This window comes from Macaca fascicularis, chromosome 1 (assembly GCF_037993035.2).
Source record: "Macaca fascicularis isolate 582-1 chromosome 1, T2T-MFA8v1.1".
Taxonomy (NCBI): Eukaryota; Metazoa; Chordata; class Mammalia; order Primates; family Cercopithecidae; genus Macaca; species Macaca fascicularis.
Window position 1 is genome coordinate 25,174,832 of NC_088375.1, and position 27,768 is coordinate 25,202,599.

General features: G+C 44.3%; 1 protein-coding gene and 1 pseudogene across 2 annotated transcripts in view; one reads left to right on the forward strand and one right to left on the reverse strand.

The window, feature by feature from the left end:
• CD247 (CD247 molecule) overlaps positions 1-23,432 on the reverse strand; it is a 90,098-nt gene extending 66,666 nt beyond the window's left edge. For both annotated transcript variants that reach the window (XM_045392143.3, XM_005539877.5), the window contains exon 1: positions 23,248-23,432. In XM_045392143.3, the coding sequence (XP_045248078.1) occupies positions 23,248-23,305 (58 nt within the window). In that variant the 5' untranslated portion in view covers positions 23,306-23,432. The remainder of the gene's footprint in view (positions 1-23,247) is intronic.
• A 1,010-nt stretch (positions 23,433-24,442) lies between these two features.
• LOC102119637 (aldo-keto reductase family 1 member D1-like) lies at positions 24,443-25,865 on the forward strand (annotated as a pseudogene).
• Positions 25,866-27,768: the final 1,903 nt, after the last annotated feature.

The following is a 27,768-nucleotide window of genomic DNA, read 5'->3' on the forward strand; positions in this document are numbered from 1 at the left end:
AGAGTGAGCTCCTGTTTTATCCTTATCATGTATGCAGTGTTTGGCACATAGGAACGCAACAAATATTTCTTGAACAAACATCACTAAGTAATGCCTACTTCTGCCCTTATTCCCCCTCAGCATGTTCCTTGCCCAGCTGCTAGAATGATCCTGCCAAAACATATAATCATGTATCTTTTCTGCTCCCAGTCCTTGACCTCCACCTCCCTTACAGCAAAATATCCTTCAAGGCTGTTTGCAACTGTCATTCTCTCCCCCTCCCCCGAGAACTCTGTACGTCTGACCTCACCTCCTGCTGGCCTTCCCCTCGCTCATACCACTTCTTTGCAGTTCCAGGAACACACCAGTCTGCACTGCCACCTCCACCCTCTCCAGGTTCCCACCTGCCTTGCTCACTCACTTCCTTCTGGGCTTGACTCGAATGCCACCATCTTAGCAAGGACATCCTTGCATACCCTACCCAAAACTGTATCCCCATGCCACCAGCCTGACACTTCCTATGCACCTTCTCTGTGTTATTTTTCTTCTCAGCATGTATCACAACTATATATTTTTCAATTTACCTCATTTATTCCCTGTCTCCGTCTTTAATTGTTAGTTCTATGGGATCTGGGATTTTGTTGTTGTTGTTGTTCAGTTTGTTCATGATTGTTTCCAAAGCAACTAGACTGTTCCTGCTGCATAGTAAATAATAAGTATTGGTTGCATAAATAAATGAATGAATAGCATCAGTAGTGGTTTTTGTGTGTTTGTTCATTTTGTATGGCAAGAATTGTGAAATAAAGCAGAAGGAAGGAAGGAAGGAAGGAAGGAAGGAAGGAAGGAAGGAAGGAAGGAAGGAAGGAAGGAAGGAAGGAAGGAAGGAAGGTAGTGAGTAGCTCATCACAGTAGTGTTCCCAGAAGTCTGGATTTCCATTCATCAAAGAAGCTATTGAGTGTGAGTTCTGTTGGAAGAGAGGTTGGACTAGATGATTTTGTAGATATCACCAAATGTCTGACTGCTGCACCAGCTCCCGTCTGCTGGGGCCACACAAGAATCACTAGAGCCCTGCAACCCCCCTGCTCTTTGGGTCAGCACTTGAACCAGCGTGAGAGGGGATCTGCTCAAAAGCCGCAGCTTGTCCCCAGATCCTGAAGTGAAAAGGTTTTACATCTCTCTGGCCTCGAAGCTCTCCATCCTGTGGAGGGTCTGACTCTACAGAGCAGGCAGAGAGTAGGAAGAAAGAACCTAGACGATCTCTGACTGGCCGGGTCAAGAGAGAAATTAGCAAGGCCAGCTGACAAACTGGGTCTCCTGCATGGGGCTGAGAAGTGGGCAAGGGTTGGGAGGGAGAAGGGACATAACCAGGAATAAGGCAAGACAAGAAGTCTAATCAGGGACTGAGTTGGTTAGAAGTTTGAGGATTGTTCCTCACCGGTTATCAGCTCCATCTGTTGGACAGCAGGCTGGTGGCAGGGGTGTGGGTGATGTGCACCACATCACCGGGGAGATCTCCATCAGAAGGAGATAGTCCTAGAACTTAGGAATCTTTACGGTGGGGGGGCAGGTGATGCAAAAGGCAGGCCCTGGAGAGCAGGGACACTGACAGTGAGGGGAGACCTAGCAACCCCACTGCCAGGAGTGCATTCCAAAGAAATAGCCGCAAAGATGAGCACAGATGTATGCACAGGAATGTCCACAGTGACACAATTCATAACGCGTCAAAACGTGAAGCCATCTAAATGTCCGACAAAAGACAGTGGTAAAATAAATTATGGCATTTTACAGGCACTAAAGTTGATGTAGAGACATATTTCATGACAGGGAGAGATGACCATGATTTATTGTTAAAGTAAAAAGAACAGTTACAAAATTAAATGTACATATCCAAGCCTAGAAGGACAGTCACCAACATGCTAATGAGACTTGGGGGTAACAATTTTTAAAATGATTTTTATTTTCTCTTTGTTCTTTTCTACCTTTTCCAAGTTTTACACAATAAGTATGCTTTGACCTTGTAAGATATGATAAATATCATCTTTTAAAGTGTGGTGTTTTAGGTTCTCAGAGCAGAAAATAAAGTCCATTTCAGTTTAAATAGGATACAGTGAAATTGCTGACTACAATCAGCAATTGTTTTGCCTGGTTCTCGTTTTCTTTCTTTCTTTTTTTTTTTTTTTTTTTTGTTGTTGTTGTTGAGACCGAGTCTCACTCCGTCACCCAGGCTGGAGTGCAGTGGTGCAATCTCTGCTCACTGCAAGCTCCACCTCCTGGGTTCTCACCATTCTCCTGCCTCAGCCTCCTGAGTAGCTGGGACTACAAGCGCCTGCCACCATGCTCGGCTAATTTTGTTTTATATTTTTAGTAGAGACGGGGTTTCACCGTGTTAGCCAGGATGGTCTCGATCTCCTGACCTCGTGATCCGCCCGCCTCGGCCTCCCAAAATGCTGGGATTACAGGCATGAGCCATGGCGCCCAGCCAAGTTCTCGTTTTCTTTAGTATTCTAAGGCAGGGCGGGCTTTCTTAGTGGCAAATTACTACTTTCAGGGGCAGCATTAAATAAATAAGAAAGTAAAGGTTGTAAATGTTGTTGGTATTTGATTTGGAAACAGTATGAGTTAAAATAAGATATAGGATGAGGAGGCATCCTGGCATAACAGAAAGAGCACTGGGCTGAGACTCAGTCCTGGGTTACAGAGCTAGAACCACAAATTCTCAATGGAACAAACTCAGTACTCCCTCTTCAAGCGGAACCCAACCCAATCCATAACCTGAATTCCACCTACAAACTTTCTGGCTCAGCCACCAGCTTTGTGATTCTGCCACCTCCTTTTTCAGGGCCAGTGAAACAAAGAAATCAAGGCAAAGGGGATCTCCAAGGTTCTTTACCAAGCACGGATTCCATGATGCCCAAGGGAGAAGTAAAAAGATGCCAAAAAAGCCTCTTTTATGGCTTGACCTCGGACTGTCCTGGCCATATAGTTTACTGAGGGTCTAGACCTTTCTCCCTGGTGCCTGCTACAGATCTTGCTGTAGATGGGTGATGGTGCCATAACTTGGTCTTGGGGACACTGGGCTGTGGTGTCTTCTGCCAGTCCTGTTCTGTTGTGTCTCCTCCACTCCTGGCCAAAAGCAGTGGCTTCCGCTGCTGCTCAGGTCTAGAACTGCCTTCCTATCCTGCCCATGTGCTCACATTTCTATCACTGCTGCTCACAGACTTCGGTTGTCTTTCACATCCCAGGTAAGATCAACTGCTAAACCAACAATGCCTTGGCATGCTTCTACATGAATCCACATCTTCCTAACATCTATTTTGGAATGCTCAGGTCCCTCAGGAGTCAGAGGAGCAGGGACACTGGGTGAGGCCAGGTGAAGAGGGCCTCAAGAGAGCTGAGGATGAGCATAGGCTTCAGGGACCATCAAAAGAGTCTTGCAGTCAACCACCGACAGACATGGCCACCGGCACCCTCCTCCATGGAGATGCCTCAGGCACTCTATTGGGCCTTTCTACCTTTCCATTCAGGCATTCATTCTTTTACAATTTATAGTAATCGAAAACATTTATTACAGTGCTGCTATGGGCCTAGCTCCATCTGGGCCCATAACACACATTGTCTCTAAATCTCCCAATGACCCTGCAAGGTAGGTAATCTTTTTATAAAGAAGAAGACAGTTTCAGAGAGGACAAGAAACTTGCCCAAGATCACACTGCTGGGTAGTGATAAAGCCAAACTTTAATTTAGGTCTGATTGCCTCATGAATCTATGCTCTTTTTACTTTCTGCTGAAACTGACCTCCCTCAACCTTACCATCTAGACAAAAATGCAGATGGCAGACACAAGAGGCACTTGCAAACCAGGGACACCCAGAGTCAAGTGGTTGCTTTCCATGGTTTATGGCTGTCCTCCTTGGGAAGAACCATCCCAAAACCCATGCTCACATGGGGTCCCTAAGGACATCATTTCAGCTGTGTCAGGAAAGTGCTTAGCAATGGATCAATTGCCAGCCTTCTGGTCAACTTAATGAGCAAAATAAAGTCAGCCTGAATTGTCCATCATAGCCTAATCATCATGAAGTGATTGATCAACTCAAATGATGACTCCAATCCACTGGTTCTCAACCAGGAGCAGATTTTGCCCCCAGGAAACATTTGGCAAAGTCTTAAGATATTTTGAGTTGTCACAACTTGGGAAGTGCTACTGTCATCTAGTGGGTAGAGGTCAGGGATTCTGCTGAACATTCTACAATGCACAGAACAGCCTCCCCGGTACCCACGGCCACGGAGAATTATCTGGCCCCAAATGTTTTAGTACAGAGCTCGAGAAACCCTGCTGCAAGCATTCGATCAAGAGGGACTTGACCCAACCGGAGACTAACCAAATATCAGAAAGAGCAGCGGTTTTATTTCTGGGAAATTGTTCCTAGGGTTAAACTGTACAGATTTAGCCATGACTGAAGGTGTCCACCCCCTGTGAAGCTAGATGGTGGGCACTGTGTATTTTTTTCCAGCTGCCCTTATTCGAGAGTGGCCCCTGGAATTTACTTAGCCTTTCTTTGGGTTAAAATCAAGAATGGAAAATTTAACCTCTAAGAGGAAAACAAACAGAAAATGAAAAGTATGTGTAATAATGGAAGCTTAGGTGCAAATTTATTGCAGGGTATTCCTTCCTGTAAGGTTACTCACCCACTCCTCCAGGCCACAGATATGCATGCACAGCCTGCCCACATGTAACTGTGCAGAGGGCGAGCTTGGATTTGAATCCAGAAGAATGGAATTCAAACCCCAACTCTACTGATAACCAATCTTGAGCAAATCACTTGCCTTCCTGAAGCTTTAGTCCCTCCATCAGTAACAGAGGCTATACCCACACATCGCAGAGGGCTGTGGATTTTTCATAAAGTCATTTACATAAAAGCATTGGCAAAACTACAAAGTGTGCCATAACTGCTCACCTGACAACAATCACACACACAGAGGGCTTCTCCTCTCTGGGGTATGTGGGTTCTCTTTATTAGAGTTTTCCACATTATCACTGCCTATGTAAAGCTTCTCCTGGGTGATATTCTATTTCTTATGCTGCACTGGAGAAATATTCTCTAGATCATGAAACGAAAACACTGAACCCAACTTATTTTACTCACGACCCAAAGGAGGTTATTGCTTCCAAGAGGACAATACATCGCACTAAAATGAGAATGCCCAGGATGATTAGGTGGAGAGCATTTATGATGCAGCTTTCCATTCTCCATGTGATGAAAACTTGACATGACCCAATGCTTTACTGTACTACAGTAATTCCTGTTGCTTTTATCCAGACTCATGTTGCTCTTTAATTCTAGCCTGTTTTCATCTTTCCTTAACAGGACGTCGGATCTTTGCTTTCACAGTCAACACAGTTTCAAAGGTTATTTACAAAATAGCTTAAAATAAAATATGCCATGCTTTGATTACAACCAGCACTTCTGGTATGAATTAGAGGGGTGGCCTGTACACGTACGTGTTATTTATTAGCTTTTATCTGATGATCTCAAAGAACTGACAGCAATTCCAACACACATGGTTTCTTATAATTGCCACCCCCCACACATACACAGCCGTTTATGCAGGACAGAATTATTTTGAGGACAAATGAGCTATGTATTGCGATGTGCTGTGAGTTTCTGAGAATAGAAACTCCTATGACTAAACTCTCCATGAACAGAGCGAATCAGAGAATAACAACAAATGCTTTTATCGCTCAGGCAGCTCAATCACATTTGGTTTTCCATTTCACTCTAGTAAGAGGGTTATCGGCCTTGAGGATACCCCCCAAGAAATGTGTGTGATTTTTGTTTTAAGCTCAGCCCCTGTACCATCTGCTCACTGAGGCCAACTTCCCACCCCAGCTCTGTGGCTGCCTAAGTCAGCCTGGTGCTATGGGATGGGAACAGGCAGAGGTAGGCAGAGGCTTATAGACAGACTTCTTTTCAAACACAGAGATGGAAAACTGAGAGGTGGAGGTATACATGGACCCAGCCATCTGACTTCTGATCCTATTGTTCTTTTTTTTTTTTGAGATGGAGTTTTGCTCTTGTTGCCCAGGCTGGAGTGCAATGTGCAATGGCGCAATCTCGGCTCACTGCAACTTCCGCCTTCCAGGTTCAAGCTATTCTCCTGCCTCAGCCTCCCGAGTAGCTGGGATTACAGGCATGTGCCACCACGCCTGCCTAATTTTGTATTTTTTTTTTTAGTAGAGATGGGGTTTCTCCATGTTGGTCAGGCTGGTCTCGAACACCCAACCTCAGGTGATCCGCCCACCTCGGCCTCTGAAAGTGTGGGATTACAGGCATGAGCCACCATGCCCAGCCTCCTATTGTTCTTAACCAGGGGTCATACATATCCCACCTTCCTGCAATGACAAAGAAAGTCAAGGTCATCCCTGTACATCTGTCTGGACTATACATCTGTTTTGTAAACAAGCAGGTCTCACTATAATTAACTTTTTTCTTAATTAAAACACACTCACACAGTCTTCCCTTGCAAGTCAGGGCTAAACCCTTCTCCAGTTTCTCAAATGCTTATTGGCTACAGAAAGTTGCAGAAAGGAATGGTCAATTCCTAGTGTCTCTCTCAAGGAAACATATTTGCAACATTTCTTAACTCAGAACAGAACTGGAGCCACCCACCCCACAGGTGGAGCCCTGGCAGCTGTGACCTGGAAACACAATGGTGTTTGTACTTCCTTCACCAGCCTAGGAGACCAGAAGGCAGGAGGGGCCAGCCACAGCTGCCACCTTGGCCTCTCCTCTTCTCAGGGTCTGTCTGCCAGTTCAGACCACTGTATGTGGAGCCAAGATGTCAGAGCTGGAGCAGAGAAGAGGAAGACGCAGGTAGAACTGTCTAAAATCTAAAACAAGCTCTGCCTCTTGAATTGCCACTCAGATTCATTTCAAGACTACAAAATGTGCAGGCAATGTTTTTCTGAAGGGCAACCCCGGTGATCCCGAGATGGGAGGCACCCTCCCTTCTGACACGCATTTATTCCATCTTCCGGAGATAAGGAGGGGACAGGGCTGGCTCAGCAACCCCACAATCTCCATCTGGGCCAGTCATCTCAGCAGGTGCTTGATAGGCAACCAGGCTGGAAGAGAATGCCTCTGCAGTACGCTGGAAGTGTCCTTCCCCTAATGATGCCTAATGGCAAAGCCCTGTGCATTTATTACATGTGAACGTATACTCAACACTCATTGAGCCACAATGTGGTGAACCGCCATCAGCGTTCAAAACAAATAAATTGAGCCATCCTAGAAACAACTCCCCCAGATAGTCTTGGAAGAAGCTGGGAGGCATATTCTTAGATTTAAGTAAGAAATTACAATGTTGACTCAAATCAGGATTTTTGCAAGGAACTTGTTACATTGTGCTAGGGAAGGTTCACAATCTCTCTGTACCTCCGAGGTACCATCTTTAAAAGGGTGTCTTACATGAGTTCTGCTAGAAGCTGACCTTGAAACAAAGATTAGAGTACAGATAGTTTATTTTGAGAGATGATTCCAGAAACCATTGGTAGGTGTTATGGGTTGAACTGTGTCCCCTCAAAAGATAATGAAGTCCTAACCCCCTGTGAATGTCACCTTATTTGGAAATAGAGTGCTTTCAGATAATCAAGTTAAGATGAGGTCATTAGGGTGGGCTCTAATCCAATATGACTGGTGTCCTTATAAAAAGGGAAAAATTGGACACAGAGACAGCTATGCACACACAGGGAGAATGCAGCATGAAGATGAAGGCAGAGATTGGGGTGATGCATCTACAAGCAAAGGAACACCAAAGATTGCCAGCAACCACCAGAAGCTGGGGAGAGGCATGGGACAGATTCTCCCACACAGCCCTCAGAAGGAACCAACCCCGCGGACACCTTGACTTTGGACTTCTAGCCTTCCGAACTGTGAGCCAATAAAATTTTGCTCCTTAAGCCACTCAGTTGGTGGCACTTTGTTAAGGCAACCCTAGGAAATGAACACAGTAAGAACATGGGAAGTGAGGCAGGTGAAGAAAGGAATCATTATGAGGCTAGCTACTGCGGTTAACAACTGGAACTTCATCCTGCTGGCAAGTCCCAGGAAACTGTGGAAGAACCACCTCAGCCTTACACAGGAGGGGTGGCAGCTTGTGTCTGCTCCTACAGGTATTCAAAATGAACAGAGTTTAGGAGGTCCCCCTGGGGCATTTGTCATCAGGCTGAGGCCATGCCCTTAATTGCAAAGTCTCCTCCTCCTCCTTTTTGCATTAAATCCTACCCATTTAAATCCTACCTCCCAGGATGCTTTCTTTTACTCCTCTAGCCCAGCCTTCTTATAACTTCCTCTTAGAGCCCTCACTCTGTATTCTGCAGGTCATTTAATAGGTGTTCCCTGAAAAACCAGATGCCAAGAGGGGTGAAATTAATTTGTATTATATTGCATAACCATATCTTCCTCCCTTCCCCCTGGGAACATGTAATGCACATTTGCCGACAGAAGGTTTGGAAAAGTCCTGCACTTAAACAACAGCAAACAAAACTCTTCTTCAGGGCACTTAAACTAATGTTTCCAAAATGTACATTCCTTCTTTTTGTAGTATAGTATTAACATCTTGCTGAACACGGATTGGGGAAGAGTGCCTTTGTTATAAACGTCACTGAACACATTCTTTAGGAGCTAGGTCCTTGGGACGAGGAAGGGTGACACATCTAAGCAGGTAGCAACAGGGTCTGCCTGGGACCAGGAACCATGGGGCCAGGTGAGGACTTGGCCTGGAGGAGGGGTGGGCTACCAGTTAGAGTGCCAAGGGCCATGCCCCCAACCCCCTCTTCATCTAGCCTGAGGATGGGAAGCGAGGTTCCGGGATGGAATAGGGGTTACCTAGAGTCACAGCTGGTGTTCCCTGGTTTTCTGGGGCAGAAAATCCTATTCCTACCACCAGATCTTCCCTTTGCTAATTCCCTTCTCCCTGTGGCAGACAAACCTCAACTCCTGCCTCCAAGTCCATGGCAAGCAAATATGAGGGAGACTCCTACCTCTGGGCTCCTGGGGTGCTGTGTATAGGCAATGCGGTTCATGGTGGGGGTAGGGAGGGCAGGCTGCCTGGGGCCAAAGGCTGGCTGTGCTCCTGCCAGCCATGGACCCCCAAGGCTGAATTCCCCACCTATCAAGTGGGGACATCAATAAAAGTGCCACAGGATTCGTGACCTAATGCATGCAAACAGCATATAAAACAAGCCCTGGCTCCATAAGTGTTCACAGTTACCACCCTCTATCACTTTACCAGCCAGGCATATCCCTCTCCTCTAGAAATACGTGAGTTCTTTGAGAGCAGCAACTGTAATGCAGCCCCTGACATACAATCGTGCTTGCTCAGAAAATACATTTAAAATGAATTAATGTGCAGCTATGCTCTGCATTTCATTTCTACCTCTGACAATATTTCTGATGATGAAATACATGATTAAAACATGCCCTCTTCACTAATAGGAAAATTACTTGTTTTTCTCTCATTGTTTCTAGTCTCCTCTCCCCAGCTAGCATCGCCTAACAGGACACACCATCACTAATAAAGGCTAGTTTGCCTGCCAAGGCCTAAGATCAGTGGGTCACTGTCCTTATGATCACCATGGTCCTGGACAGTCTCAGCAGAGAATCAGAGATGCCATTGATTTATTGGCACAAAGAGGCATTTATCTGCCCCTCCTTGTCATTAATGGGATGCTAGGGCAGTGGGGCAGTGGGAATCTCAGTTCGAATGGGCTTCATTAAAAAGCCCTTAAAAGGAAACCCTTCTAAAACCTAGCGATCAATCTTGCCTACCTTTTGAGATCTCATCCACTGGTGAACAACTGACAGGAAAATCTGGGCACATCTCTATTTTTGAAAAGTTAATATATCTGTCGATTCTACAAAAATTCAATAAATGAAAATTCACACTCAGGAAAACAAGTAGATTAGAAGAGTCCTCATAGTAGCAAATAATTCACTACAGCTTTTCTTTAAATATCCTACCTATATTTACGTATTGTTATAATATTCTCTTGCACAAAACTTTCCAAGGGCTTCCTCTGGTGAGTGAAGCTTGCCTTACACATAGCTGACATTTTCTTTTCTTTTTCTTTTTTAGAGACAGGGTCTTGCTCTGTCTCCCAGTCTAGACTGTATGATCATAGCTCACTGTAGCCTGGAACTCCTGGGCTCAAGCAATCCTCCTGCCTCGGCCTCCTGAGTAGCTTTTTTGTTGTTGTTAAGATATGGTTTACATACCATAAGACATTGTCTGAGCCTAGAATATACGAATAATACGTGGTATTTTTGTCATTTCTTCACTCCTTAAACTTTTACTGAACATCTTTATAGACTAAAAGCACTCTGGCTACATTTACTTGTGTGTGTCTATAGCTTTCTTGCTGCCTGCCTGCCTGCCTGCTTCATTCCTGAAAGGATTCAGGTGGAAGGCTAAATTCATCTTCTCTGGAAGGTGGCATGAGTGCAGCTCATGTGAGGCAAGGCACAAGGGCTGCCCCTCACCCTCCAGCAGCCTGTTGCCCAGGAGGTAGGCAGGTCAGGGCCTATGGCACTATAGGGCGAAAAAAATCTAGCAACAATGGCCACTTGGCCTGCAGAAGCTGGAGTGGAGGGAGACCACGGTAGGCTTCTCAGCAGCATTGACAGCTACCTGGTAGGGGGACGGGGTAGGGGTTTCCTCACTGTAGGGATGACCCAATGCCTTTTTGTACCCCCGGATACAGTTGAAGGCCATCCCCTTCATGGACAGGATGAGCTCAGGTGGCCCAGCCACCTGCAGCTCTTTGTGGCTGTCATTCTAGTGTGGGGTCTCGTCACACACACCTGAGACCCAGTGACTGGCTCCAGAAGCACCATTTACTTATAACAGAGCAGCTTGGCAGCCCAGAAGACAGGCAGCTAGAGCAAGAATCAAAAGTCCTGGGTTTAAGGGCTGAATTTGCCATTTGCTTATGACATGGCAGTTTCTTGATCTGGATTATTTTTCTCTGTAGGGCCATCATTTCTCCCCTGATAAAATCCAGAAGTGGAACTTGAAGGTAACTATAATACTTTCCAGCTCAAATATTCCAAGATTCTGACATACCAGCCCAGTCCCACTCTGGTCACAGAAAATCTTCCCAGAGAGATGCCGTCTTTCTTTTCTTTCTTTCCTTTCTTTCATTTCTTTCTTCCCCTTCCCCTTCCCCTTCCTTCCCTTCCTTCCCTTCCTTCCTTCCTTCTCTCACTCTGTTGCCCAGGCTGAAGTGCAATAGTGTGATCACGGCTCACTGCAACCTCTGCCTCCCGGGTTCAAGCGATTCTCCCACCTCAACCTCCAAGTAGCTACAGGCAGGTGCCACCGTGCCCAGTGAATATTTTCTCTCTCTCTGTCTCTCTCTCTCTCTTTTTTTTTTTTTTTGTATTTTAGAAGAGACAGGTTTTTGCTATGTTGCTGAGGCTGGCTGTCTACTCTTCTTATCACTAAAGGTAGAACTAAGCGGTACTGCCCCTAACCCTACCCCAGCCTAATCATGATATTGCCACAAGCCACTTCTGACTACAAAGTAGTTACACTTTACATGAGAGATGCATTCCTAAAGACTTTGCAAAATTCTGATTAGTTTCTCATAGGAATAAATGTAAAATCTTACATTATCTTGAATATTACAAATAGTGAGACTTTATGAATTTTTTAGATTGCATGTTTTCAAATGTACATAATTCAGAACTCCATTAAATAAGGCTTATTGTATGTTCCCTGTGAATTTTTTTTTTTTTTTTTTTTTTTTTTTGAGACGGAGTCTCATTCTGTCGCCCAGGCTGGAGTGTAATGGCGCGATCTTGGCTCATGGCAACCCCAGCCTCCCAGGTTCAAGCGATTCTCCTGCCTCAGTCTCCTGAGTAGCTGGGACTACAGGAGCATGCCACCACACCCGGCTTTTTTTATTTTTTATTTTATTTTATTTTTTATTTTTAGTAGAGATGTGGTTTTGCCATGTTGGCCAGGCTGATCTCAAACTCTGGACCCCGGGTGATCCACCTGCCTTGGCCTCCCAAAGTTCTGGGATTACAGGTGTAAGCCACCATGCCTGGCCTGAAATTTTTTCTTTTTAACCTTCAAAGAGAAGGAATGGTGATTGGAGAGAGAGATGATGGCCCAGGGTCAAAGTTGGTGGAGAAAGACCATCGGTTTGAAGGACTCTACAGGGAAAACATGGAGAGCCAGGTGAACCAGGCCTCTGTTCTGACTCCATACAGAGGACCCAGTGTTGATCATTCTACACTGAATTTTAGATGGTTGGCCAATTGGAAGGTTAGATTTCTATTCTTTTCTTTCTTAATTGATATTATTCCAGGCTTGAATGCTGCTATTAAATGTTCAACTCCAAATTTAAAAATCTCTAAATAGGCCAGCATGGTGGCTTATGCCTGCAATTCCAGTACTTTGGGAGGCCAAGATTGGAGGATTATTTGAGCCCAGCAGTTTCCAAAGCCAGCCAGGGCAACATAGTGAGAGCCTGTATCTACAAAAAAAGAAAAAATTAGTCAGGCACGATGGTGTGCCCCTATGGTTCCAGCTGCTCAGGAGGCTGAAGTGGTAGGATTGCTTGAGCCCAGGATTTCGAGGCTGCAGTGAACTGTAATCACACCACTGCATTCCAGTCTGAGTGAAGAAGAGAGACCCTATCTAAAAAAACAAAAAACAAAACAAAACAAAAAATCCCTAAATAGCAAATTCTCTCTATCCCTTGGCATATAGGAGCCATTTTGTGCTCTTCAAAATGGCTGACAGGAATTTTCTGAGGAAGCTGTCGTCTGAAACCAAATGAAGAATTAGGTCAGCTTCAAGTCTGAGACTTTGTGTTTACAGCCATACCTAAAAACTAACAGATGTGTCTTCCAAACTGACAAAATCAAGAAATTGTCATGAAGATCAAAAACGGCTTTCAAAATCTTACCCTCCATGTCCTTCCCACCAGCCCCTCTGGACCGCAAGAGCTTGTGGCTATAACTCTATTCACAACCCATTTCTGGTTTCCAAGTAGCTCCCTTTCCAACAAGATATCACAACACTTTGAAAATTAGAGGCACCCCACCACTCCCACCCCAAAGAGCTATTCCCTGACGAGATGCTCCATTGAAATGGAAGGAGTTTGCTTTATAGCAGCCTCCCTCATGGAATTATAGATGGGAACATTTAACAATACGGCATTTGCAATGGGCAGGTGAGAGCTGGCCAAGTTTTTAAAGGGGATTTCACAGGCCAGGTCAGCAGGGAGATGGATAGGTGAGCGATAGTGGGTACAATTATTTGACTTTCTGAGCTGTTCTTTTGAAGCCTCTATGTTTAATAGAAAGAAAAAGGATAATCCTCTTTGCCAACCTTTTGTAGCTCAATCTTTATTGTTCCCAATGAAACCCAAAGAAAACGGACAAGATTCATTTTGTCCAGAAAGCATTTGTGTATTTTATGTAGGTCTGGGCTTTGAACGTTGATAGTTAAGTGGGAGAAAAGACAAAGATTTCTCTAGACTCTGAGGAAATCAAAGGAGGAATTTCTGAAGCTCTCTCAGCTGACTCAAAAATCCTGGGTGGTATCCCCCACATACGCTTCCTTTGCTACTAAACTCAGCATGGAAATTAGCACAGGCCCACACAATGAAGAAAATTAGATGAGACCATAAAGAAGTGAGCCTGAAGACAAATTTAGACTTTTTTGTAAAAATCGAGAACGTGATTTCCGGGACCAGGGATACTTTCTTTTGCTTACGGGCTCTCAATCATTTAACCTTCATCTTCAAGACACTGGCCTGGTCAGTGGGCTGGTTGAGCCAACCATCTGCAGGACTGTTTGTTTGATTCGGGGCACATGAGAGGTGCTTGGTAAATATTTACTCAATTGGTAAGTCAAGTGGCCTGTCAGATGGTTTAAATAATCAAATATTAAAAATCATGGCTGGGCACGGCAGCTCAAGCCTATAATCCCAGCACTTTGGGAGGCTGAGGCAGGTGGATCACATGAGGTCGGGAGTTCGAGATCAGCATGACCAACATGGAGAAACCCCATCTCCACTAAAAATACAAAATTAGCCAGGTGTGGTGGCACATGCCTGTAATCCCAGCTACTCGGGAGGCTGAGGCAGGAGAATCACTTGAACCCAGGATGGGGTTGCGGGAGCCGAGATCGCAGCATTGCACTCCAGCCTGGGCAACAAGAGTGAAACTCCGTCTCAAAAAAAAAAAAAAAAAAAAAAAAAAAAATTCATTATCCATCTGGTTATCTTGCTGGGCAAATTAGGCCATTGGGAACCACCTTATTGGATTGTTTGCCAACCTATTCCGAGGGTGAAAAAATAAAAACATTAAATGCATTTTTGCCTATTTTAGCCAAAATACGTAGGATGGTCGCTGTGGGAAGAACTGGTGAGAATTTGGGGAGCTGGTGACATTTTCTGCTGACAGATAAGTGTTCCTGAAACTATCTGGGTGCCGAGTCTCTGCTCTGGGAACGCCTCACTCGAGGGAACTATTTCTGTTGGGTTTTTAACCCTGAATTCTGAGAACAACAATTTTCCACCTGCTTGTGTCACTTTAACGCTGGTAACAATGTCGACAGTGGGTCTGGGGGATCCCCATACATCTGGGCTTAGAATTAAGGGGTGAATAGGGTTTCTGCAGGTGGGGGATGGGGTGGGGTCTGCATTCTAAGTCTGGAGAATTGAGAGGAAGAAAGCTACAAAAAAGGAAAGACCCCAGGCTTACTTGGAAGATGAGAGAGCTCTGACGGGAGTCAGGCCAGACCAACCTGAAAAGTCTATGCAGCTGTGAAGAAGCCACTCACACCTCTTCATGATCCGACAGAGATTTTCTTGTCTCCCTTCTCTGCAGAATCCCTGGAACATGATCTGTGACATCTCCACCTCTCTGCTCACCTACCCAGAACCCAGACTGCCAGCCCTGAGCTCAAGTAATGTTTGCCCTTCCTTCTATGGAGCTGTCCTGCTGCCACCAAACTCCTCCTAAACACACACACCATACATACAAAATCACTCACTGCTGCACATAAAAACACTTCCCTGCAGACACAGGCACACATCCATCAGCATACAGGGGAGCATACAATGCGCCACACACACCAACGCATGCACACCTGCACATGCATGTCAGGACACATCTACAAACACACAGCACCACATGCGCCAGCACATGCCCACAGGGGCACAGACACCTGCAACCACCACAGCATATGGGTAAACACATGCTGGTGTGCACATTGCCAGCACCCACACTGACCTGCAACCCTGGGGCTTGGGCTCAGGCTCTTCCCATAGTGGGTCACCTGGTTCAGCTGCCTTCTCCTTGCAGCAGGCTGCTCAGGCCAATCAACCCAGGGGAACAGGTTGCAACCTCCACCCCTCCCCCAGTCTGTCTTTTCTTCTCTTCCCCTATCATACTTCTCTCCCATTCTCCACCATCATGCCCAACCCAGATGACGAAAGGGCAGGTCTAACTGAGGGCTGTCATTCACATTCTGTCTTGGAGCCAGTACAATTTTGCACGGTGGGGAATTAGCAAAATACAAGAAGACACAGTAGACTCTAGTGTCTACAGCAAAAGAGGAGAGTAGAGGTTTGTTCATCTTAAATGGTGATGTTGGTTTCCATTCTGAGCCCTCCTCCCCACCTGCCATGGCTTGGCAAAGGCAACAGCACCTACAGCCCATCGCAGACGTCCTGCTGCAGCACTTGAATACTTCCCCTCTTCCCAGCCCTCCTCTCAGCCAGCTTTGGGGGTAGCCCACTAAGAGTCTCAGATATTCACATCTCCAGCTGTTTAATGCTTTATGCGTTTGTTCTGAGCACCAGAAAACCATCTTTTGCTTTGCTCTAGTCAACAGCACAAGGATTTGCACTACCTGCGCCGAGCCTGCAGGTGAACCCCAGGCTAAAATGTGACATAAATAATTGTGAATAGATTATAGACATTTGCCATTCAAAGATAACTCTCCCAGTCCTGGAGGAGTTCGCAAAAAAGCAAATCTCAATTCAGAGTCTGTGCATGACGGTGTGCTGTTCTTTTAGAGAATCTCATACATGTAAAACCTTCACACCACATGGAGATCCACTCTTACCAAGCAGATTAATTTAGGGCAAAACCTCTCAAATATGATTTAACTTACATTTTACTTATAACCTCTGCATAAGGTGGCGTGGTGAGCTGTGCACACCTGCACACACAGGAGTGGGTTGAACTGCAAATTGAGGCCCATCCCTCTCAAGAAGTTCCAAAAGAGACACATTTTCTGAGAGTAAAATGGAAACCATGGAGTTATCAGATTTGGAGAAAATGTAAGTTCTCCATTTAGAACCATAATAATATATTCTAGAAAAACATAGTTCTATATTAACAACCTAATATTCATACTCAGCAGAAAATGTGTATCAAATGAGAATGTTCAGCACCAAAATAATTATTTTTTACCATAAAAATTGAGAGGAAAAGAGTAAGTGCTTAGTAAGGGGAATATCTTTAAAAGTAGGCTTCAGAATTCAGTCTTTGGGTATATGACGGTGCACGGACCTGGGCGAGCAGCTGCACACTGTTCAAGGTGTGGGCGCTGTACAAGGGCCCCGAGAAACCATGCTTGTGGCCTGGTTCTACTCATAGGCAAGGCCCCAGACCTATGAGCCTCACTTTCTTCATTTTTGAGCAGAGATAAATCCTGCTACTTTTTCTGCTACTTGCCATAGGATGGCTATGAGGATCCAGTAAACAAAGGCATGGAAACGCATTTTGTAACTATAAAGGGATGGCTGCACTCAGAGAACGGCGGTCTGGACTGGCAAGGGTCCTGCTTGTCTTTGTTCTAAAGCTTTCTATTTATTTTTTTCTCCTTGAGCCTGAAAATTAGTTGCTGGGTAGCACAAATCATAACAGGCAAGCAAAGTGGACAGTGCAAACGCCTAACTTTTTCACCACTGCAATTTGGCTGCTTCGGGCAGTAATTTGCTTTCTCTTCAAGTCCGTTCTCACCAACCAAAGTCCTTGCATGGCCCCCAGTAAATCTGCAGCCAATGCACAAGCAGAAGGGATGGACTTTGTCCTTGGATTTTTCACAGCAGAGGCTCCCACTTAGAACGTTAAAAATACTGTGATAAGGTGAAAGCCCAGATTTAAAAAGTATTTGGAGAGGCAAGGAAGAAGGAAGTTCAGGCTCTGAATTCTGAGAGCCAGTATCTGTGGGGTGGGGTAAGGATCGGGGGCTGAGTCATTAAACGTTCTTTAAAACTTTGTAATTTCAAGCGCACACCCAACTTATTTTGTAGCTAAAAGGGATGTTCAACCCTCTCATCATTTCTTATCTCACAGATGCTAAAACTAAAGCCTAGAGAGAAATTTCTGCCCAGCTACACACTGCAATGTAATGACAGAGGAAGAAAAAAAGCATGTCAGTCCAGTGTTTCCCCATTACTGCACTGGGAAAATGATATTCTATTTTGCAGATTGGGAAACTGAGACACATATGCTAATGGTTCTGGCTTTCCAAGTGCCTTTAGTGTTTAGGCACTTCCGAATCAGATCTCCGCTCCACAGTCCCCTGCGTGAGGAGGCACCATTGCCGCCATCTCACAGAGGAAGAACGGGGTTCTGAGGTGGGGAGGGGAAGGCTGCACAGGACTTCTGGCTCCAGAGCCTCCTCTCCCTCCACCATAGCGCCTGCTCCAGAGAAGACACAAAGGCTTGGAGATGGTCACAGAGAGTTAGAGACACATTTTCTTTCCTTGATGGGATTGTTTTCAAGAGAAGTCTAGCGTATCCCGCAAAATGCTGTTTTACTTTAACCTATTCTTTCAATTGTCATTCCTGGATTTGCCCAAGAAAGTAACAAAAGCTACATATGTAAAGATTTTCTTGTAGGATTAGCTAAAATAACAAAAATTAGAAATAGTCCAAATGAACAACAATAAGGAAATAGTGAAGAAAATATGATGCATGGGTGTTATGGAAGCTTACATAGCAATTAAAAACAATCACAAAGGCTAAATATGAAAACAATGCTTACAATAAAATATTAAGAAAAAAAGCACTTGAAACTTTTTTATGATAACTATAAAAAGATATGTACGCACTTGTAAAAAATGTTGGATTGAATATAAAGAAGTGAGAATGCAATATTATTGGGCTGGCTTGTTAGGAATTTTGAAAAAAATTTAACTTCTTTCAGTGATTTTTATATCTTTATTAAAATACCTCAAACTAAGAGAAGAGAAAAATGTTGGCTACCTGAAATATTTATGTAGTAACCTGGATCAAACCAGACTAATAGTAAGTATCTTGCTTTTTCTTTCTATATTTTGAGGAAACTGGGTGATTGGATTGGATACTGCGATTTATACTCTAATCCAGTCTTTTTCTACTTGATGCCTTTCGTTAGTTTATTCTTAGTTCATTAGTTAACAATCTCCAACAGTGTTAGCCTTGTTTATTTTCTGCTTTTCTCTGGTGTTAAAGCCTAATCAGAAAAAAATGAGCATATTTCTTTATTTTTAGTTATAATGTTAGTTGAATCATATGAAATTATCCTTTTTGTAGATCTGAAATAAACAAATAGTGGAAATTTCATATGGTCCAACCAGAAAATTTTAATAACGGCAGGGTTTTATCTTAAACCATCCTTGCAACTCATCTCAAATAATTCTAATCACTCAAACTGCCCTGTCCCCTCCACCTGTTTAATTTCTGGTTTTTGTTTTGTTTTTAAAATACATTGTTTAATACTACATTCTCTAGAGGAAAGGTCCAAATAATGCCAATTCAATATACCTGCCAAATAAACTATTAAAGTTAATTTAATCATATGAAAGCATGTAGATCTCCTTCATTCACTCACCTTTTAATTCGTTTGACAATTCTTATTTTATTTTATTTATTTTTTTGAGATGGAATCTTGCTTTGTCGCCCGGGCTGGAGTGCAGTGGTGCGATCTCGGCTCACTGCAACCTCCGCCTCCCAGGTTCAAGCGATTCTGCTGCTTTAGCCTTCCAAGTAGTTGGGACTACAGGCATGCACCACCACGCCCAGTTAATTTTTTGCATTTTTTTAGTGGAGATAGGGTTTCACCACGTTGGCCAGGCTGGTCTCAAATTCCTGACCTCAGGTGGTCCACCTGCCTCGGCCTCCCAATGTGCATTCAACAATTCTTATTGGTACTTATTGCGCATTGACTCCGCTCCAGGTACCATGCTAAGTGCTGGGTAGAGCTTATCGCGCATGGACTCCGCTCCAGGCACCATGCTAAGTGCTGGGTAGAGCTGTGAGTGTGACAGGGACGTCTTTGTTTTCAGGGAACTTAGAGTTGTTTTTTAGACCGGAAGACATACTATGTACATGCACTGACTAAAGTGATCATTTTGTTTCGCCTAACAGGTCAAATGACCGGTTTAATTTTTTTTTTTTTTTTTAACCAAATTGAATGTTTGTTCAAAGTGACTAACACCATCACTTCAGTGTTAAAATTAGCCTTGGCCAAAGCAGAGCTAAGAAATTTATTTTGAACTATTTCCGGTATTTATTAAATCAATTATCTGACCTATGTAAGGTCCTAAGCCTTATTTAAATAAGGCTTGGGAGAAAGGATTCCCAAAGTGCGTGTTTGGACAACTCTAATCTAAGAGACTTCCCTCAGGGCATCTGGACCCTTCCAAACAAAGCAAACACACAATGCTGGGTCACTTTTGACTGGAAAAGTGTATATCCAATAACAATTAAATGCATTTTTTTAAAGAACAAAAGCAAAAATACGAAGAATTTAAAATTAAGTAGAGCAGTGGTTATTCACCTAAGCCAGAGCTCCCCAGGACTGTTTCTGGGGGATGCTTAGCAGCAGCAGATGTGATCTCTAGGCTAGTAAGCCTGAGAAATGCTAAAATCAAAAAATGAAATAGCTCATTTGGATGAGCAGAGCTAGGCAATTGGAGGGTGAAACAATCTGATGGTGAAAATGCCATTGATGAAAAATGTGTACTGGTATCACTTAACTTGCCTGACATTCACCTCCCAGCAATGTCAGCAAAGATTTAGTGTTCAAGAAGTTTGCATTTAGATACTTGTTTTGCTGTGCACCCGCAATAGCCCTTTGGCTTCAGAATCTAGGTGGCTACCCCGACCAGTGATGACTGGGTGGATTTTGTTTCTAATTCCTTTCAAAGTGATACTTTGAAAAACTTTTGTCTATTAGCCTTATCTAAGATAGCTAAAATGTCAGTCTCCACAGAGGCAAAGTAAGTGGCACTGAGAAGTAAAAAAATCCAGCCAATTCCCCTGCCCCTTATTTGTGGAAATGAGGCACGGCCCCCATCTTGTATATATTTTTTCGGACATGTTTTTACTTCGGGAGAATATTCCCCTACAGAGTAAGTATCTTTAAAAAATGAAAATGGTGGATGTAACAGTCATCCTATGACCAGCCAGAGCTTTGCTCCTTGTTCACCATCGGGCCTACCCCTGGGATAATTGTTATGTTTCTGTGCTGGTATGGGTGTGCCCAGAAATCAGAAGAAGGATGAGTTGGATTGCAACAGATGGAGAAAATGCCCACTGTTGCTTTACAACACATTGAAAGCAAATTAAGAATTCCAGCCGCGGGTTTCCATCGCCTGTTTCTGGGTTTTGAGAACAAGAAGACAGTCCAAGATGTAATAATAGTAATAGTAAACACAATTTTTACTTATTGGCTGTCTACTATGTATTAGACACATTACATTACTTCTCATTGTCACATCTCTGCAAAGAAGGTATTATAATTCTTTCTTTAGAGGTGAGAAAACTGAGGCCCAGAGAGGTTAAGTCACTTGCCTAAGGTTGCACAGCTAGGAAGCAGCAGCGCTGGGACAGCACCTGAGATTAGCCTGGCTCTTTCCACCACGTCCAGCCACCTTCCTAAAAGCAGAGCTGCTCACAAGCCTGGAAGCCTTGCGTTTCCCAAGGCTGCATGTCAGAGCTGCATCTCCTCACTGATAAAAGACAAAGACCACACTGACCGCCGGGTGCATTCTTGGCTACTGCAGAGTAGGGAGTTAGAGGCACTAGGGGCTCTGCAGGCACAAGCGTGCCCGTGCCAGCAGCCACGCCATCATAGGTTCTTCTGGCCTCAAGCCCTGGTGACCATCTTGGTAGAATCTCTCTTAGGGAGGCCTCCTCATGTGGACAGACCAGGTCATCATTTGCTTTGATCCTAATGATCTGGTCATTTCCAAAGAAATGCAAATGCAACAGCTTAGTAAAAAGTAGACATTTTAAAAGGGACGTATGCAATGGGTCACGTAACTGAGCAAGAAGAGAGAGAAGACCTGACTGAAATGCTATAAGCAGCCTTTCCGCTCATAGAAGACTGTGGAGGTGTCCCCTCAGGCAGCACAAGCACCACCGCAGCCCTCGGTGTTGAGGCCTCTCTGAGTCACGCCTTGTCTTACTGTACCTGTTGTCTGGGCTATTATACTTTGAAAAACTTTTGTCTATTAGCCTTATCTAAAATAGCTAAAATGTCAGTCTCCACAGAGGCAAAGTAAGTGGCACTGAGAAGCAAAAAATCCAGCCAATGTGCAGTTTTCTCCTCCTGCCCCCTATTTGTGGAAATGGGGCACGGCCCCCATCTTGTCTACTGGGTGGGGTTCTGTTTACGACGCTTGGCAGCCACATCCACCCAGCAGCCTTTCATTTTTCTAACTTCACTTTGCCTGTACCTTGGTCTCTCCAAGCCGAACACAAATGGACCAGTAAGGAAACTGCAGGTAAAGACCCTGAAAGGTTACATGATCTCCCTGGTGGGGTGTCCCAAGCCTGAAGCTCAGAGGCTGGAGCTATTGCCCCTGGCTGTCTCCTCTGCAGTCACTAAATTCCAGCTGTTCTGCGTCCCCTTGTCCCCAGCACATAAGGATGGGCTGCTCTGAGCAAGCTCAGGCACGTACACTCTGCCACACTGTGTGTGTGACTCAGACCCCACAAGCCTCTTCTGAGAAAACAGCTGTGATCTGACAGAAACCCCTGCAGCTGCACAGGCCTCAGAATCCCCCAGGCGCTGGTCCGGGCTGTGACCTGCTCCCTGATGGGAGCAGAAGTGCCCATGGCCTCTCCCGCCCTCCCAACAGGGCCCCTACACAAACTCCCACACCAAGGTGAGCTGCCAGGAGCCGTCAGGTGGGCCGAGGACACTTGCTTGCTCCACCTTCCCTGTTTCTTTAGATTGAAATTCAGCCTGCCCCGCTTCTCAGGAAGATGCCACGAGGCCAATCCCCCTGAGCAGTTTGTCTTGTCCTCTTTTCACTGGTTTTCTTCCTCATTACCTGGGCTAGAAAACATGGTGGAAGCTAAAGGCTTGCAGCAAAGCTCCCACGAACGGGAATGAGGTGAGGAGCGAGCGCTCTTGTTGGCTGGGCCCTGCTCGTGGTGGTGACTTAACCAGGCACATCCTCTCATCTGCCCCATGTTCTGTCAATGCCTGGCCCTCTGGCTGGGCTAGATGGCCGCCTAAGGGGCGGGTTGGGGTGAGTCACGGAGCCCAGGACGGTGAGTCATCTGGCAGCCCCAGGCGGTGGGGTGTGGGGACAGCCATGACAGGGTTGAGCCTAGACACGGACCCTTGGCCATGAGGTGGCGAAGGCACCATGGAGGCTGCCACCCGGTGCTTCCTGCCCGTGCCCCTTTCCTCCTTAGTTACCTCCACTTACTCCCGGGCCCGTTGGGGTGTTTGAGGCCATGGCCTTGACTGACCAATGAAATCTTCTTTGTTGGCAAAGGAAGAAAAAAAGGGGCTGAGTGACGGAGCCAGCCAAAGGGTGAAAGAAGCCGAAGAGACTAGAACGTCGCAGCACGAAACACGGCCTGGCTGACATTTTCTGATCCTGTCCAGGTTCTGTGAAACACTCGCTCTCCGTTTCTCCACCCTGGGCCTGCCTCGTTTGCTCTCTTGTTTCCTTCTTCCTTCCTCTCTTATCACTGGAAAAATCTGTACCCGGAGGAGCTGTGTTTTCTAGCAGCTGGCTCTGAACTGATGCCCAGCTCGGCTGTGACGGAGCCGATGCCAGCACCGGGCCAAACCCCTCACTGCTCACTTGCCCATTGATTTGAGGAGGGCAGGATTCGAAGGAGACCCCAGCCCCTCACCACCCTCCACTACCCACGCCCACCCCGCCCCCCTCCACATACACAAAGAGTTTCTAGAAGTTCCCTGCAGTGGACACATGGGCCCTACCTGTAATTGGGAACTGTGCCTGCAGGATGGCTGCGGTGACAAGCTCCTTCCACTTCATCTTGTCCTTTCCCTCAGAAAGAGGTTGGGAGGCAGAGGCTGAGGCAGCGGTGGCCGGGAGGATGAGGACAAAAGGAGTCTCTGCTAGTTTTATTCTGCTGCTACCTCCCCAGGAAGTGGAGGACTGCGGGGCCTTTGAGAAGCACCTGCCGACAGGCCAAGAAACTCACACTCCCCCTTTCGGTTCACAGGCAGGAAGCCCCGGAGGTCTGAGGGTTTGGGGTGTGTGTATGTATCTGTCTGTCTGAATTTTGCTTTTTCTCTCATTTGACCGTTCTTTTAATGTTCTTTTTTTAAAAAAAATAATTCTTGGCCAAGCGCGGTGGCTCACGCCTGTAATCCTAGCACTTTGGGAGGCCGAGGTGGGTGGATCACGAGGTCAGAAGATTGAGACCATCCTGGCTAACACGGTGAAACCCCATCTCTACTAAAAATACAAAAAATTAGCCAGGCGTGGTGGTGGGCACCTGTAGTCCCAGCCACTGGGGAGGCTGAGGCAGGAGAATGGCGTGAACCTGGTAAGTGGAGTTTGCAGTAAGCCAAGATCGCGCCACTGCACTCCAGCCTGGGCGACAGAGCAAAACTCCATCTCAGAAAAAAAGATTTTAAAAAAAATTAAAAAATAATTCTTATCTAATTCCTATCTTGATTGGTAAAGTCCACCTCCAGGCAAATACAAGTTCTTGATGGATATAAGAACATTTGCCGTTTTCCTAGACTCTCAAATATTTTATGGTGGCTGGTAAAATGACAGCCCTGGATTCAGAGTCAGGACAAATGTAGAGATAGATTCCTGGGGCTTTAGTGACATCTCTACCTACCACCTACTTGCTGTGTGGCCTGGAGTCAGTCACTCAACATCTCTAGACTTCAGCTTCCTTATCTATAAAGCAAAGAGCTGGAGTAGATCTGAGGTTGCAGATCTGAACTTAGCCTGAATTTGGATCATAGAATAGTTTGAAATACTATAGCTCACATAGTATTTTAAACACTTGTGTTAGTTGCCAACATTTAAACATCAGAGTAATTTACAATAATAAAACATTATAACCTAGACATGAACTTCGTCTAAAAGTTGTAATATATCTATATAAAACAAATGTTAAAACATGGCTGAAGAACACCAAGAGGACTTGGGTAAATGGAAAGGCATACCCTTCTTTGATAGGAAGCTCTCTTTTAAGGAGACCACACTTCTCCCTTAATTAATCAATCTATTTCATTGAAAATACCAACAAAAAATTTTAGGACAAGATAAGCTGATTCCAAAATTGATATGAAAAATTAATGTACAAGAATAGCCAAGACTCCAAAGTCACAGCAATTCAATATAAAATTAATACATTGGACTTCATCAAAATTAAAAGCTTTTGTGCATCAAAGGACACTATGAAGAAAATGAGTCCTACAGATCACTGCATACCTCTAAGTGATGGAAACAGCATTCCTGTCGTCAGACTTGGTACCTACTCAGAGCCTAAATTGACCCCTAAGGGAGCCAATGACTTACTCAAGGCCACACAGCAAATAGGTGGTAGGTAGAGATGTCACTAAAGCCCAAGTAGTCTGTCTCTACATTTAGTCTGAGTCTTCATCAGTGAAGGTTGTCATTGACCTGGGGTGCTGACGCACTGATGAAGCCTACATCTACCAAAATGAAGTTGGGGAGGCTATCAGGGGGAAATAGCAGAAGGAAAGGTGCAGAGGAAGGATATCTTCTACTGTGGAAAGCTGTGGGCTACAAATCATGACCCAGAGCTGGTCTGCCCAAGCCTAGAGAGGATGCTCAAGGTTCTCCAGCTAGATTGTGTGGATCTTTACATCATTGAAATACCCACGGTCCGTAAGCCAGGAGATGAAGTCTACCCTATACGTGAGAATGGCAAATGGTTATATCACAAGTCAAATCTGTGTGCCACTTGGGAGACTTCGGAAGCTTGCAAAGATGCTGGCTTGGTGAAATCCCTCGGAGTATCCAGTTTTAACAGCAGGCCAGCTGGAGCTCATCCAGAACAACCCAGGATTCAAACCCAAGCCAGTCAGCAACGAGATTGTGTGCCACCCATATTACACCCAGCCAAAACTTTTGAAATTTTGCCAACAACATGACATTGTCATGATTGCATATAGCCCTTTGGGGACCACTAGGAATCCCACCTGGACAAATATGTCTTCTCCGCCTTCGTTAAAGGGCGCACTTCTAAAAAGGTGCAATAAAATGACAGCTCAAGTTGTTTTGCGTTTCAACATCCAGTAAGGGGTGGCTGTCATTCCTAAAAGGTTTAATCCTGAAAAGATCAAGGAAAACCTTCAGGTCTTTGACTTTTCTCTCACTGAATGAAGGACATTGAAGCCTGGAGTGAAAATGTCCGCTTCGTGGAAATGCTCATGTGGTGTGATCATCCAAAATACCCATTTCTTGATGAATACTGACTTCAGAGAGTTCCTGAACAGATTCTTCCCTCCCACGTGTGGAGGTCCTTGGGGGGCATAGTTCCCCATGGACATGGAAATGAAAACGTTTTATTATCTGCAAAGTGGTGATGGAAACATGCTTAACTTTTGTGTAGTGTAAATGACTTTGACTCACCTATGTTAAAGAAAAAATGTTTAAATCTGTTGAAATAATTCTTAGGAAATTATCACCTAATATTTTACTAGATAAATGTCTTCTGGGTTCCAGACCAAACAGAACAAAATAAAACAAACAAAAAAACCCCATTAGATTCCAGAAAAGACTTGAAAGGCAACAGATGACAACAAGCAAAAAGTAACTCATGGATGTGGGCAGTACCATTGTTAGTCTGAGTTCTTTAGCAGTCAACAGGACAACAAAGACAGCAGAAGGCCCCTGTGTGCCAGGGTGCTGGCAGTGGCCTTGAGGACTTGAACCGTGGACTGCAATACAGACACAGCCAAGATAAGATACAGACATGCATTATTAACAAGAAAGTGATTTGCTGCACCTTGAGTAGGGAGAGAGGGCTAAGTGTAGAAACGTCTTAAAATAGAGTCAGTTAAACACCACGGTGATCAACAAAGCCATAAGGATTTTGTTGTTGTTTGTTTCTATCCGATGTATGTTTGTTTAGCTTTTACTCAACTTGAAGGATGCATACTTGCTGGTTCTCTTTTGCATCCTCAAAGGGTCTGAGTTTCAACATAACTAGTGGTCCATACTTGCATTGTCTTATATTCACTCTTGCCACATTGATCATACAACAACCATGATGTGAAGTGGCTTGAAACAACTAACATACATAAATAAAACTCTGCATCATAAAGTATTCCAAAGATGGCTATTTTAAAAGAAGACATTTTATAAGGGGACTTTAGGAGACACATTAAAAGAAGAGGCTTTATAACATTACCATGCTTAAGGCTTTAAGAGTGTTATTGGGATAGCTATGTGAATTTTGAGAAAATAGCAAGTTCAAAAGAACACTGGAATTGTACTGTATGTAAATTTTTAAAGACAATAAAATTATTAGAATTCAACAACAGAGATGTACCTATTTTCAGTTCAACTACAGAAATATATTTTATTCATTCATATTAGATCACTCTCACAGGGCAAGAGAGTTCTTCAAAAATTATGCTTTTCCAAGACCAATTGCTTATAGATAATCTTCAATAGCCTGTACACATACATTTCTGAGAAAATATCACTTAAAAACTTGATCTATACTGATCGTTTTCACTGATTCCGATGTTAATACTTACAATGCTTGTCCTCTAGAAAATATTTAGTTCACAAGAAATCATAAAGTATAATGACAAAGAAAGACAAAAGAAAGAACAAAGAAAGTGAAAAGACAACCCAACCCACAGAATGAAAGAAAACACTTATAAATATACTGATGAGGGTCTAGGATTCAGAATATATAAATAACCCCTATGACTCAACAATAAAAAACATAACCCAATGAAAAATTGGCCAAAGATTTAAATAGACATTTTTCCAAAGAAGACATACAAATGGCCAGTTTGTACATGAAAAGATGTACAACATCATTAGTCATTAGGGAAATACGAATCAAAACCACAGTGACATACCAATTCTCACCCACTAGGAAAGCTAAAATAAGAAAACAGACAATACAAGTGTTGATAAGGATGTGGAGAAACTGGAATTCTCATATAGTTTTTGTGGGTTATACAAATGGTGAAGCCCTTGTGAAAAACTATTTAGCAGTTCCTCAAAAAGTTAAACATAGTATCATGTGACCCAGCAATTCTACTCCTAGGTACATACCCAAGAGAATCAGAAACCTAGGCTCACACAAAAACTAGTAAAAGAATGTTCATAGCAGCATTATTCATAGTGGCCCTAAACTGGAAACAATTCGAATGACCACAACTAGGAATGGATAAGCAAATGTGCTGTATCCAAACAATGAAATATGACTCGGCCATCAAAAAGAATGAAGCACTGTTACATGCTGCAACTTGGATGACCCTTGA